General features: G+C 38.6%; 1 protein-coding gene across 4 annotated transcripts in view; it reads right to left on the bottom strand.

Annotated features, from left to right (window-relative positions):
* The window catches only part of tanc1b (tetratricopeptide repeat, ankyrin repeat and coiled-coil containing 1b), a 99204-nt gene that overhangs the window by 50861 nt on the left and 32153 nt on the right, over positions 1 to 16190 (bottom strand). For all 4 annotated transcript variants that reach the window (XM_042001322.1, XM_042001324.1, XM_042001323.1 and 1 more), the window contains 2 exons: positions 14812 to 15018; positions 6624 to 6728 (listed from right to left, as the gene is read on the bottom strand). In XM_042001322.1, coding sequence (XP_041857256.1) covers positions 6624 to 6728; positions 14812 to 15018 — 312 coding nt within the window. The remainder of the gene's footprint in view (positions 1 to 6623; positions 6729 to 14811; positions 15019 to 16190) is intronic.

Consider the following 16190-nt stretch of genomic DNA (forward strand, 5'->3'; position numbering starts at 1 on the left):
ATGTTATTGTCGTGTACATCTCACACTCAACGGCAGTCTGAGTTTAAGGCTGCTAAAGTGTTGCAGGACTGCATGTATTTTCCGACAAATGGAGCAGAAACATGTCAAATAGAGAAATATAATAACATGGTGTGTGCTTTTAAAGCAGTTGAATGACACATCTGAGGAAACTGAGCACAGATAAGTAGTGTAAATCCTAAACCAGGCAACTTTTCTTGTCTAGTTTAGCACAAACATACTGTATACCTACATTGCTGGGTTACATTCTCTATTTTCCCCCTCTGCAGTTTTAAACATACAAAACAGTGAATGAGCTATAATTCCAAGTTTGGTTTATTTAATTTTTAGTTGGTTAACTTCATCACACAAATGATTTTTCAGTCCTTGTCAAATATAAAGAATTATCAGCATTTTCCAAACACACAGGTCAGTGTGGGTTTGTCAGTTTCTCATGATGTCAGGCGCTGAAAAGGAAAATGTGAAACCGGGTTGCTATGGTTTTGTAATTAAAATGCTATATTGTAGACAGTGTAAGGAAGCTTTGAGTCAGCGTGTTCTACCTGTCTCAGGAGATAACCTGCTAGTGGACTGACTACAAGCCAGAGCTGCTGCGAGCCTAACCATGCTCAGAGATACTGCTCTTGTTTCATACTAATGCCAATTCACCCTGTTTTTTTAAACCCAGCTGTTCCATGGCTGCACTAAAGCTGATGGAGAAAACTTCAATTATTTCTTGCAGTGATTTGGCAGCAAAAAAAAAATAAAATTTCTCCCTTTACCAGAACTCTTCAAAAATCCAATACACTTTCTTTGTCAACAAAAATTAGGTGAGAGAGATTCGACTGAAACATAACTAGTGTTTTTTTTTTTTTTTTTTAACACAACCTGCCTCAATAATGTTATTAACGCACTAAGAAACCTTGACAAGATGGTGTTCACAGGTTAACTGTCTAATTCATATACTATTTAAATTTAAACCATAATTTTTAATAAAATTTATGCTTTGCAAACCCAAATATGAGATTAGCTAGCAAATCCAATGGATAGACAGATGTAAACAAACAAAAGTAACAACATGCAACTTTGTTTCAGAAAGTTATCAGGATTCTGTAATTGTGGGAATATTTTACCATCTTTTATGAGGAGAAAATAAATATTTTTTATTTTTTCCACTTCAAAGCCGCACTCCTTATTTATTTGCTCAGATTTTGTACAGTGTAACGGTGTATCCAAGTTAAAACACACAGTTTTGAGGTGGAGCAGAGCAGATTTGTGTGCTAGTACAGACTTTTGAGAGTGACAGCATTACAATATTGGAGTGTAAAAACACAAATCCTTTTTTTAATTGAAGAAAAAAAAAAAGAAAAAAAATGCACCTCCAAATATGATGGGTTAAAATGAGCACTTGTGCAGACTTTTGCAAGATCCCCAAGTCTGTGTACCAGTCGAACCTGTGGTGACCAGATAAACTATATTTCAGTACAAAAGGAGAAGAAACCCCAGAGGGTTATCAGTAACGAATCATGCTCGAGTATAGAATTACAAAATTTACTTGACATGGTCCTCCTCTACATATATGGCCATTCACTCAGACATGAGGAACTATCCTTGACAAACCTTTAACCCCACTGAACGTCTGGGCAGTGTAAAGCTAAAATTCAGCCTTGCAGATATGAATTCTTTACACTGAGACCTAACTGCACACACAAAGAAACAAAAGAAATAAGCAAGAAAGCAAAGAAAGGCACAGCTGAGCAAAATCTAACTCTTTCGAACTCCAATAACAATGGATTTAAAAGATCTAATGAGAAGGAAACTTTTTCCGGAAAGGCGATGTCTAATATGTTAAACCTCCTTTAATTTCACACTGGAAGGAATAATATCCAAAAATGATTGTAGAGAATAAAAAATGACAGGAAGAATTGCTCACAAGGTGTTCATTAATGTACCTCATCTTGATTAACTGACTTTATTAATTGGTACCAACTGACTGGATTCACCAAACATGACGTCATATGTAGAAGCAGAATTAAATTCATAAGGCATTTGACACTCTATGAATCATTTTAGGACTTCACAATTGAAATTACATGACAAATGATTCTGCTGCACACAAAACTGCAGCATAAGGCCAACCACAATTTTGTCAGTGCACATAATGTAAAATTATTGTATTTATCTAAATGCACAGCAGTTATTAAGTTAAATGGCAGCACTATGAAAAATGGCTCTCTGCTCTACATAAAGTATCTGCTATGTCCTCTCCATCTTTGAGTGCCCGCAAGATATGGAAAACCAGGGATGTAGCTGGAACCACTTTGTTACTGCAGTAACAGTACCGCAAATGGGGGGAAAACAAAACAACATCGTTATCTGCTGCCTGAGGAAGTTTATGAGCAGGTGTGAAATAGCAGCTGTGTGGTTCGGTTATACAAGAATGAAGACGGAAGAACATGGAGCAGAAGAAGGGTGGAAGAGGAGGAGGAGAAGGGGGACACCTTGAACAGACTGGCTCCACAGAGCTGTCTTAGCTCTCTTCCTGCCAAGAAAACAATCCAGCCGGTGCTCATTAGCAGTTGGAGTTTCATTATCCCAACAGTGGAGCCTGTTTAACGGACCCTCAATAAGAGCATGCATCCTGCTCCCCCATTTGAGCTCAGAGGTACAAGGTGATGTGCCCTGCGAAGAAACCTGAGCTGTCTTATTGCAAATTCAGAAGTTAAAACCATAAATGTCCTTTCCTAATTCCACAGATGGAGAGTCCAACGAGACAAAACAGCAAATTAAGTTGAGATTACTGATAATACCGTATGTGCAAATAAAATGAGGTTTGGGGCTAGGGACAGCATGGTGGTAGTAATCGTATTTGCCTTGTATCACAGCTTGTCAGATGCAGATGGTATTTCATTAATCATTAGAGCAACAGAACTGAAGCTTCTTCATGCAGAGATGGAGCCCTGTGGACGGCTCTGCTTTAAAGATCCACACATGGACAGAACAGATTAATTAAACTTTATAATGAAGTACCAAAAACAGTAACAGAAAGCTTCATTCTCTAGCGCCTATTTAACAAGAAACAAATCTTAAGGAATTAAATTTGACCATTGTAGTAGCAATGACATAATTAGTACATGAAGGTCAGGTGCTAAATGTCTTGGTCTCAGCATAAAAGGGGAACTTAGAGAACGAAAACTGTGAGAGGACAGGACCTGGGGCTCACTCATGATTGACAGAGACAGGGCTCTGAGACCACAGCTGAAACAATTTTGTCCACATATCTATCGGCAGCCTGTTGTAGACAAGTACAAACATACATATGGATAAACACAGATAACAGTTTCTGCCGGCACACAGGCAAAATAAAAATACATACTGCATTTAGACACAGACACAAGAAACTCAATCCCTCATCAACCAGTGCCATGTGGAAAGACTCTAGGTCAAAAGTATGTTTCCTTTCTTAGCCTATAGTCCATCCTGCTTGTCTACGACTCAAAGCAAGAATGATGATAAAGCTGAACCAATCCAAAAGAAATAAAGCCTACGTGCAAACTTTTAGTCACATCGAAGGCAAATAGAGCAGAAAAAAAATCAATTCATCATCCTTAAAATCAAACTAATGGTGTCAGCTACACACTAGTTTTACTCTACGATGATATATGTGGCATATGGTTTTTTGACATTCAAGAGCGGCATCCTCCTGCACACCCTCAGGCAAATCCTCTATAAATCTGTGCCCTAAATGTCATGAAGTACTTATGCTGTAAGACTTTCCAACTCAGATTCGTCTGGCACTCTATCAACATTCTATGCTGACGTCGACCTTGTTGCAAAAGAAGCAATGTCAAACGACCATCTCTTTCTGTCTCAGCAGTTACTGATAAAGCCAGCATAGTTTACTTTGTCTGAACTGAGAGACAAGACAAACTAAAAGATCCACTCCACAATGAAAAATAGGACTGGATATGTCCTTGTCAGATACAACCTGTAGGTGGCAAAAATTATAAATGTTCTGTAATAGTCCTATACCAAAAGTCAAAAACTAGCTTGTTTACTTCTTGCCCTCTGAATTGGTTTTAAACTATGGGTACAGTCAGAATGAATGATCCCTTATGCCCTTGATGACAAACATCATCAGGTCAGGAAAGACACAAGGCAAATAACATCACAAACATATCAACAGAGCCTTCTGTCCATCTTCTGCATCCTTTATGTTGATATTTGATATGTTTTCAGAGCATGCAGACACGTACACATATATAGCAAACAGCAGAGACTGTGGAAGCAGTGTTGTGAAGTATAGCCGAAGTGCAACCAGCAAAAGAAACAAAGAAGAAGAAGCCGAAACGTATTTAATGGCTGCACGTCTACTGTGCTGCTTCTTTTAATGTCTCTTTCTGAAAATTTACAATATCATGATCTCCTTCACTGTTGCTGTGTTTGCTTTTCTCAGATCTTGGAGATGAACTTTAAACTCTGCGCTGCCCTGTAGTAGATGTATTACTTAACAACTATGCCAGCGAAAATGAGACATGGGTGTATGTAATGTTGGACACACACGCACCACATGATTCCTTATTATTTCAAAGTTTGAATGACTTCTGTATAGTTTTACAGTGTATAAAACAAAAGAATTAAACTGGGTACCATCCCAGAGACTGCAATGTCATTTCATATTTGTCATTTTTTACTTTAGGAGCAGACCTAAAGAATATAATACTGCAATTAATTGATTAATCCATTGTATACATCAGTATGAATGAAACAGAACAAAAGAAAATATTCTAAATGAAATCTTCTCATTTGGTAGAAATTAAATATTTAGTTTAATGCTTTGTAGATGTAACACAATATAACATTCACAATTTGGTATATTTTCAGTGAAATTAAGGAACGAAGCATCAAAATGTTAAAGCCAAATTTTTAGGCCAATTTTTTTTTACTGTATCATTCAAAGTTCTTAAATATTACAAACTGTAAATGAGAAAACTCAGTCAGCTTTCCTGACTTTACTCAGAGCAGTTTCAACCTAGTCGCATTAAACATGTAGTATGGTCATTTTTTCAGTAAGACCTTCCTTGTTTTTCAGCACTTATGGCAATACAAATATAACAATGATGTCAAATAATCCAAGAAATAAGAAATGGTGAGCCACAATTTTTCTTTATATATCCAAATGAACTACCATGTCAGGGAAGAACAGGAAATCAAAGTGTCCACAGGCACATGACAAAAGTTATGCCAATCATCTATCACTGGTAGTGTCTATTCTCTGGAATAACTTTGTCTCAACTGGACAGCAACCCATTTCTACAGAAGAACCACAACCAATTAAAGCAAAACAGAATAACAATACCATAATCTAGAGCATGAAAGCAAAAGCTCTGATTGCTATTTAACTTTCTGATTCTTTTCAAGTTAGAAATAAAAGTAAAAACTCTAATTTCAATTTAAACATAATTTTTTGTGTTACTATGAAATTCAACACAATTTACTGTTTAGAAAATTGAAAGGGTCTGAATATTTTCTGAAACAACTGCAGCTTTATTGCAGCAGTACTAAATACACAGAAGCCTTCTGTCAACACGAGGGGGGGGGGGGGGGGGGGGGGGGTTACACATTAATTCCCTAGAGCATAATTTTTTTCACTGTGTCATCAAGCATTGAACAGGGAATAGAGTAAGATTAAATCAGTCTATTTATAAGAAAGCAAAGGCATCTGAACTTCTAAATGGATTATAGCTCATGAGTTTTCTAACTGCATATATATCTGAATTTTTAAGATTCCTTTTAAATACCCAAACCAGAACTACCATAAGATTTTTTTCAGTAAATATCTCATAAAATTGGCAATGTCACTACACCAGTTGTCATGAGACAACATTTATCTGGTGGTAGGCTTCTTTGAGTTAAGCTCCAGTTGAATCTTACACACACCCTTGCACCTTAATTGGTATGTCCCAGTTGCAGTAGGTTAACCTGGTCCATGTATATGAGCCATGTGCACTCAGAGGACACACTTCCTGAAATGCCTTTTGCTAAAGATAACGTCTTCTACATCTCCACTTAAGCCAGTGGGAGGAATTTGAGCCTGACCTGCTTCGCTGGAAATCAAAACAGGGTATTTAGTGGAGCATTGCCCCAACACACGGCGAAATACTACGCCCAAAATTAGAAAGGATAGGCCAGCAATAATGCTGAAGGTACACCTCACAGAAATGTGAAAACATAAGAGCAAACAGTTAAACTGCAGTAAAACTTGAGGTCTTGTCCTCATTGCATTCCCATGACAGAGAAGCAGCACTTCGGTCAAACAGTGCACCCAAACATAGTGGAAAACTGACTCCTTTGTAATCTAAACACATGGTTCAGAATAAACACAGTACTATTATGTGTTTGCATAAGGACCTACATGAAGGAAGAAGGCTCAAATGCAATCCTGCTTACATTCGCTCACATGGGGACTGAGGCTACTCTTAAGCCCTATCTTTAAAGCTGTGGATAATACTGTGGACTCAACCTGACAACATGCACATATTTCACTTTTAAAGCAGTTTAAAGTCAGCAATTTATTCCACGAAAGCAGACAAAAAAAAAAAAAAAGAAACTAATGCAAAACTCACCATTATGGGATGATTCCTTGTTATCAGTCACTTTCCTCAACGCGGACACAATGGCATCAGAAGGAACGCGAGGACTCTCTACATATTTGGGCTTCCTGATCGGACCTGTCGGCACGAACAGAAAACACACTGAGAATGAGAGCGAGAGAGCGTCCAACAGAGACATGCAAAAGAGAAGAGAATGAGGGAGAAGGAGAGCGTTCTCACAGGATTAATATGTTCCAGATGGGACTAGAGATGAGGCAGTGGTGTCTTAGTTGGACAGGCTTGGCTGCACTCCGTAGCTCACATAAAACTCACTCATACACTCTGAGACAGCTCCCTGCACTGATAGCAGCCCTACTCTGTCCGACAGCCATGAACACTGTGTGCATGGCAGGAGGCTCCCAGTAAAGCACTGCAAGCTGGCTCTGGGAATGTAAACTACAGCAGGAAACCACAACAATTAGCCTGTTAGTGAGCTAAAAGTGAGCTCTCAAAACACACACACAAGCAGTGTTGAAGAAGCAAAAGAAGTGATGTTGATCATCTGTGCAATTCTTCTATAAATCATGTCCTTTTAGTTCTGCAACAAGAGTTACATCATATGGATAAAGTAAGGTCCAGGTGTGCTAGTGAGTCAGATGATATATCTGGGACACTGGTAACGTCCTCCGAGGAACGCCCTAGTGTTCATTGAGGAGTCAGTGTTGGATAGCTGTTTTGTTCCCTTGGCTTAAGGCATGCTGGAATTAGAAAATCCCACTGCTACTCACACAATGCTTGTTCACCCTCATAAGGACACCAACTAATTTTGCAACATATCCATACGCAAATGTGAGAAAGGTTTGTCCCAGTTGTCCGTAACATTAACAACAGCTTTATAAACATTATAGAGACTGAAAATAATGTTTTCTTAAGTGGTGGAAAAGGTCTACTAAACTTTCCAAAAAGGAAATATAACTGTTTATACAATGAGATCCAAGGGAGACTTTAATGTAAATACTGAAACATTAAACAAAACATCTTCCCAGCCACTAGCTGTAGCTTTTGGAGTTTTCTACTAAGAGCCCACATTTTCTTGTGTATAAAGGTAATTCCAGCCAACATTAAGCAGCAGAAAATAACCTAGAAACAGGGGGTGTCTGTATGATTTCAATCCATAAATCCATAGAAAAATAACAACAGCCTGCCTCTCCTTAAACCACTCTTCCATACTACTCCAGCCTTGACCTGCTGTAACCCAATCCAAACCTCCTCCTCCTCCACAGTCTTGTTATCAGATGACTGTATTTGTAACCCCAATCATAAGAGACAGCACAGATGGGAGAGCAGAAACAGCCATTCCCTATTACCACATCTGATATAACCAGTCACTCCCACCTCAAATAATGTCTGTGAATCAGACGGAACGATGCAATCTTAAACCGCTGCCGCTTGATGCACAGTGCCATCTATGGATATGCAACTTGAAATGCAGAGAAAGGAATAGGGTTTTTGATACCAAACCAAGTTGGAATCTCAAAGCCTGAAGCTAAATGAGAAGCAGAAGCTATAGTCTGCAGCAAAGAATCATTTAAAAAATAGTGAAGAGATTGACTTTTAAATGTGAGAGATGTTGCAGACCATTTGGTTTGTTTAGACAGATGGATGCAAGAATAAAAGAGGCTGCTACAGCTAAGCATTTACAAAAGTAGTCCAAATCAGCCTGTTATCTGACAAAGCCAAAGAGTGTCCTAAAAACCTCCATTCATTTGATGATGGTCAGGCACAACCTATTACCCAGGAGTCACACGGCTCCAATTAAAGTGTGACTACAGAGACTGTATGTGAGACACACTTAGTTCAGGTAAATCTTTGCATGAAAAGCAAACTGCCTAATATGTTCCGCTGCCTGTATTTCATCTAAAAACAACAGGGGGCATAGTTTAAGCAATCTAAACCATATGCTTAAGTTCATATTCAGTTTACACAAACTGCAAAGAGGAACAGGGGATCCACACTTTAAATAACAAACATGTGGCTGGCTATCAGGGGGTAATTTTGGACCACATCAAAGGGTTAATGACAAAGTAAAGAGGTAATAGGTCTTTTGGCAGGACTCTGATGTTTAAAGTACCAAACGAAGCTCGGAGGAGTTTCTTCTCCATTCCAAATCTCATTTCAAAATTTAACAGGGTACCATTACCAGTCTGCCCTTCGAGATGGAAGCACTGACGAATAGGCAATTGCAGTTTATAACAGGCATGAAAAGGTCACAGAAATGGAAGCGTCAGATATATGACCCTTGAAGGACGATGAGAGACGGGCAGAAATGAGATGTGCTCTTACATTTATCACACCTTGGCTGCCATATTCTGAATGTAAATCCATGCATAATTTTAACTACATGCAGGAATGATCTTATATATGTTAATTTCCTAAAATGAAAAAAAAAAAAAAAAGTACATTGAGGAAATGATGAAGAAGAATGTCAATTTTTCCCCAGCAAGAAACTTTAACTTGGTATCTACATTCACAATGAATTTAATCCGGGCTTGTACTTCATGTAAAACCATCCTTAAAAACACAGGAAAAGTTAAGTGGACCAAGCTAAAGCTTTCAGACTGCTTCACAAGTATATTATGTTTGAAAAACACAAATAGGATTATGGCAAGAGCATTGTTAGACAGGAAAAATATACAACCTCAGCTGCTCACTGTCAGTCAAGAGTAAATCAGTGTTTATATGTATGTATGGAAATGCATGTTAAACAAATGGGATGAAAGCAAGTAAACAGACGGCTGCAGGGAGGATGGATTACAGTAGAAAAACAGAGGAAAAAGAATCTCTCTGGGATAAAGCAGCTTCGCGAGCTGTGACTGCAGAGGACTCGCTGGTATTCACTGTCAGACTCAGGCATCCATAACCAGCAAGCTATCAGTCAGCAGCCACATGCACACATGCATACACATACCTAGGAGTTAAGCACCTATCACCAACAACTTACAAAGAGCAGCCAAAGCTAATGAAAAGGAGAATTGTTCATGTTTAGGAAGTGATCAAGGAGCTTTCCCAGCATTCTTCCACATGGACTCTGACTTCTTCACATTTCAAGTTATCAATGAGACAGTGTGTACTCTTTGTGCAGCCACAAAGAATGACTGCAGCCTCACAACAGTCGTCTTTCTGCTCCAAAATGTTGCAGTGAGCTCATTTCAAACATGGAAATTTAAATATTCAGTCCCAAAATATTAGATTCCCAATGCAGCTTGGCAAACATGGATTCCAACACTCACTGAATGTACCTGATACTGTCAGTAGATGTAGGAAGCATTCAATCAGTTCACCTCTGTGGTTACAAAGAGTTAGAGGAATGCTACCTAGAAGTGCTAATTCGTGATTAGTTCCCTATTCACAGCCTTACTCGGTGCCATCACAGATATTCTCTCCTATGATGGCTGAGGAAGTAACACTAGTTTATTCAACGCATGTTTCTCAGGCAAAACAAGCTTTGATATTTCATTGCATGGGGGGATTCCAAGTGATATTTAAAAAAAAAACAACAAAGCTGGAATAAAGTGAAGTGCAGTGAAGTACTGGATAGTAGTTCTGGATAGCAGGATGCTCATCAGAGGAACTTTTCAAAGAATCCCCGCAGCCTCACAACACCACGGCTCTTAGAAAGGCATCAATATTCCCCTGAGGATGTCTGGTTACTGTCAGAACCACAGAGCAGCCTTCAGGGGTGCTCACCTCAAAGGGGCTAAAACTGGCTTTGAAGAGAGTTTCTACCCTCTTTTTCCTGCACTACAAAATAAAATGTACTCTTGTACAAGATGAAGAATGATAGATTAAAACTCCATATGATTTCTGTTTAGCTGGAATGAAATATCTAATATAATGTCCAGGCACTTACACAACTGCTGGTGGTTTTTTATCACAAGCTTAAACAAGAGGGCACACCCAATATCTTTGCTCTTGTGGTAGATGTGGTAAAGTCAGAATCTTTTAATGACATCTGCAGTGTTTACAGCTAAAGCTAAAGGTAACCTCTGCTCTAAAGTTATGACTTCATGGTCACGGGACACCAAACAAAACAGAAACAAAACTACACCACCACAGAAGTCAAGCTTCACTTTATGAGCAGCTACTTCCATAAAACAACAATAGAGATAAGCAGCACAGATGACATCAAACGCATGGCACTTAAAGCCATCATTAAAAGCACAAGACCATCACAGTAAGAGTGGCAGGCTGGAAATCATAAGATGGTTACAAGTTGGAGAAAAAATTTTGATAGTAAAGCAGAGAGAGTGAACAGAATTTTAAACAGCTAAAATATAATGTGGTCTGCTTTCCTACAAATGACATTAAAAAAGGTTCTTAAGACCTTAAGAGATGGAGACATCGTATCAGCATAGAGAACTGTGCTCTCTGTTGGTGATTTGCAGACCTGCTGAGCTGATCAATACATGAATCATCCCCTGAACCCACAAAAAGACAAGACTCCCATCAAAGCAAAAACCAATTAACCTATTTTGATATACAAAACAGCCTACATGAGAGCGGCCCCCCTGTGACCACACTGCATAGAAAAAGAAATTAAAAATGATACACTGCCTGTGACAGCAGTAAATTACTATGAACTGACATTTTATGGTCCTATGCATGCTGGCGCAGAAGTACAGAATGAAGGAAACTACAGAAAGGACACTCAACAAGCGCACACAAAGGCAGAATGAGTCACCTCTACACCTACTGTCCTTCAATCCAACTGGAAAATCACTGTGACTAATGTCTAATATAACTACATAAGTGTCATTCACACAAAGTTGGGGCAAACTACAAATTCAACAAATGCACAAAGTCTTCCCTTTAACTCACTAAGCATTGCAACACAGGAAAGATGCTTTTAACCCCACAGATGCACAATTACTGATTACAACCAGTGGAGGTCAGTGTGGACATACCCTGGAGACCAAGAGGTAGAGCATGAGGAGTTTCTAACAGCTGCTGAAAAAGTCATGGAAAGCTCCTTTACTGTCATCAACCATGTTCCATCTACTTACAAAAGAGCTTTGCCTCCTTAGACAAACCTTTGACCTGTGTTTGCAAGAATGGAAGAGGTTAGACAGACAGATAAATTTAAAGGGGAACAGTCAGCCCAGAGGGGGTCCTTTAGGGGGCCTGTAAACGGACATCAATGTGTAGGTGCTGTTCAACACATGCCACGGTGCTCTGTTTCATGGTTAAGCTCAAGGCTTAGCTGATCAAAGCCGTAACACTCAACGCCACCAGACTTTGCGGCTCAGGCATCCGTCACACTCCTAATTAACTCAATTTTTTCCTGTTGTCCCCTGTGAAGTTTCATGAAAAGAGCAACCACTAAAATGGAGCCTTCCAAACTGCAATAGATTATCCAATGTGTCAGGAAACGAAGCCCAGCCGCAAAATGCTTTTTCAGTCTGTGCAACCACTTCCTCTCTGAGACATCACGCCTGGATGGGAGGGAGATCAAAGTGGTGTAACACACGAGTGGGATTAACTATAGATATACATGTGGATAGTATGACCTGAGGACATGACTAAACTACAACTAATTAACAGAACTGACTGAAATCTTGAAAATAGAGGAAGACTAAAAATGTATTCCTTGCAGGATGAAACCATCTGCCTGTTCTGCTCTAAGCTATTAAAGGTTTATTTACCTTATGAACATGCCTCAGGTCATAGTGGGTTTATGGAACAGGTCGCTAAAGACCAGGACCCTTTTAAACTTTAACGTCTGTTGCAAAAAAAACTAAAAAATTTATTTTTTTACCCAATCAAACTTCAGCACAACTTCGAAAATCACAGATTTATCCAAGTTCCCATTTATTTAGAGACATCTCTTTTTTCCCCCACTAAGTGAAGTATTTTGTGTCACCTCTTGGCTCAACAAGAAAACACAGCATTAGAATCCATGTTGATTTCGTCACAGAGCTGAGACATTTCCTGCAGCATGTGTTTATTAACTGGAGGTGTGAACTCTCCCCCAGCAGGTTTTCACAGTTACCTGTGAGGACAGTGCAGGAGTGCCTGCAGGCCCTCCCCCAACACCCATCATGTTGGCCCTCCATACTATTTAGTCAGTCCATTTTTTACTTTTCCATGCCTCAGAGCACTCAAGAGGGAATTGGTCTTTAATGAGTGTTCCCCTTCCTCTGTCCCCAGGGTGCTTTTCACCTTCACAAACCCTGCCTCCCCTCTTTATCCCTCTCCTCTTTCCTTCATGTCTTGCATGAACATTTCATCAGCACTTTATATAGTGGGCTCGACAGTCATAGACTATTCTGACTAAACTGGGCAGATTTAACTTGTCAGTTGTGAACTATAATTGTCTTTTCTTTATTTTCCACAAGTAAGAATATTTGTAATCATGTATTTTTCTAAGAACATTTTGCATAATGCAAAGGCATCGCAGCTTCAGGCACTGAGTAATTTAGAGATTAAAATTACAGATAGTGTGCATAAATCTCAGAGAAAGACATCAGTCAGAGTACCATTTCCATCCTACGGAAAGAAGTCAAATTCAACAAAAGCTACCCTAAATTTGAAATCAGGACTTCAACAGAGATGTATCAACAGAACAAGTCTGTATAAAGATTAAGCCACGCTATTATCGACTTCACATCCATCTTTATACTAAACACATCAAAGCAACAACCACTCTAAACAATGCTCATTTGATAGCCTACAGATGAGTGCCACATGTGATTGGGGGCCTCTTTGACCACTTAAAGGATTCCTCTCTTCTGCCAAGTATCCCGACTACAAAGATTCAGGTTGAAACAAGTTCAGCTACAAAAGGTATTCCCTTGCTTTGAACCACTCCACAGCTGGTGACAATGTTCTCAACATGTCAGATAGAAGAAGTCCTGGAGGACTCAGATCCAGTGTAAACACACGCCCATTCCCAACCAGCGAACTGTAAACACACAGAACAGTTGAAGGGACCTCTTCTTTGATTCAAGGTGATCAAATACAAATGTGCCAACTCTCAAGACTTTAGTGAGACTTTTATATTTCCAAAAATGACAGTTACTCAGAATTGCTGGATGTGCTTCAGAGACAAATAAGTTAAAAGCTGAACCAGCAGTATTTTAGGATAGATGAAGAAAAAAAAGGGGACTGTGATATAAAATAATTCCACAAAGACACTTGAAGGTATAAATGGGATTTATAGAAGCCCTCTAAGACAAATTAAGCTGTCACTATGTTAGCAAATTTGTGGTCAAATTAGGATAACGAACAATAAGATTAAACTGTTTTGCAGCACGCTACAGCATTTGCCCCAATGTGCACAAAGCCATGAGACATGGAAATTTTTTAAATATTTAGATTAGGAAAAAATAATAAATAAAATAGATTTTTGACTTGTTCATCTGCCACCATCTATAAAATAAGTTTGGAATTTCCTGAGCAAGATTTATTACCCCCAATATCAATTTGAGCCACTTAAGGCTGAGTATCAAAGCACAACGTTGCATTCGAAAGACAAGCTGTGTGTTTACTATTAATGACATATTGAAAATTAGCTTCAGAATTGTTTAACTGTAATAAATAACTTATTAGGGATGTGCTCATTACAAAATATTGAATGTGTTTGTCCGGGTTGATATAACAGATCAGGAGCAGAGATGCACATATGGTGCTTTTCACTGTAAAGTGCTATGGGTTCCTTGAAAACTGCTATATATACACAAGTCTCTTTGGAAAAGAGCATCTGGTGAATCAATGCAATCACATAAACACACACAGCAAAGTTTTTGTCTTGTGCGTTGCTGCAACTTTACAGATGCTGAGCTGAGAAGCAGCTTATCCCACCTACAGTAAGAGGGTCCTTTCTGAAATGGACAATGAAGCAGGGGATGGCTGTACCAGGTTGTACCATATGAGGTATGGTATGGTACCTTGTAATGGAAAACACCATTAGTCACCATCATACCTATTAGTCAAACAATGTTTTGCTCATCCTATTTTGACATTATATCTGGACATCCCTATTAGATGTATTCTGAACTGTAAACACCTTAAAAAAATTGTACAGATTTTATAGTAAACCAGACAGTCAAGCTGCATAAAAATAAAAGCATCTGTTATACTTGAAATGATGAGGAAAACATTTAATTGATAAAAAAAAGAGAGAGAAAGAGACTCAGAAGCAGCAAATTTATCAAAGTAGTACCTGGTGATCTCTTGCTTGGTCGTAAGGGCATCATATAGGACTGCCGTGGCAGAAGAGGTGAAGATGGGAGAGACATGGAAACTCCCTTGGCAAAACCTAGTCTGAAAACATCATCTTGTGCACTAATGTGACCACTGCCAGGCCCCTGGGGCTGGGGGTTTCCCTCAGGTGGGAATCTTCTTTGAGCACTGTGGCTGTGAGCATCACCTGTTGAAAAAATAAACAAAACACGATTACACACAGTAAAATTTAACATTTAAACATTTAAATGCAGGTTTACTGGGGAAACAGAGCTGTAAGATAAAACTTTATAAAATTTTGACAATTTTTATAACTATTTGTGAACACAAGCAGTTTTGTGGAATACATTTTTCTATTAGTTTTCTGCACAATGATGACATTACATGTAATAAAGAGACAATGAAAGTGAGAAATGATTTTATTTCACATGTTATTTGTTATTTCAAAAGCATCTTCATCTGAATTAAAACCCCCTTCCTTTATAATTGAATGAAAACAACCTGGAAGCAGATGCAACTGGAACAATGTACCAACTCATTTTCTTTTTATGACCTCTCTGACTTTGATTGTTTAAAATTGAAAACCTTAGAGGAAACCTTGCCAGTCTTGTTTTTCCTTCAGAAATTAGTTTGGTTGAGGCACAATGGATCTTTTACTGCATATAAAAACAAACCCTGACTGCCAGGTGAAAATAATAAACTGGATCTGTTATCTTCGCAAGAGAAGGCAATTTTCTAGTTTAACCACAGAATTTATTATTCTTCAAATAAACTTTTTTTGTTCTTTCATACACCAACATCAAAGCTTTTACATTCACAGTTGATGCAGCCTTGTTTTCCAGGCATGTGGCACAGGCTTGCAGAGAAATCAGCTTATCAGGTTTGGCTAAAAGTGGATTTCTGTAAACAGCAGAATGGTTTCTCAATAATATGTTTTAGTAATGACATGAAAAACAAAGCATAGAAATATTGACCCTGCAGCTACATTTAAACTGTGAGCAAGTTTAACTACAGTGTCCTATTAAACCTAACTTAAGTCCAAAACTCATTCTGGAATATTTTCACCTGGGAAAGAGTTTCTATTTGCATTTCAATCTGCACAATAGGCCACACGGCATGCCGTAAAAAAAATGTGCACATGTGGACAAGATAAAAAATATACATTGAACCATTTCCTCTGGAGATGTTTAAACATGAACTCTTAATGTCCGACAGTCAGGTCAAAACTGTGACCACAACTGCCTGTTAAGCACATGTACAAGACAGAAGGTGATTCTAGAGATAAAACTGAGAGGCATTTAGGCACGAGAGGTAGGACATAAAGCAAAAATTATGCAGTAGAAAATGTAGTTTTATTTA

This window comes from Melanotaenia boesemani, chromosome 12, assembly GCF_017639745.1.
Source record: "Melanotaenia boesemani isolate fMelBoe1 chromosome 12, fMelBoe1.pri, whole genome shotgun sequence".
Taxonomy (NCBI): Eukaryota; Metazoa; Chordata; class Actinopteri; order Atheriniformes; family Melanotaeniidae; genus Melanotaenia; species Melanotaenia boesemani.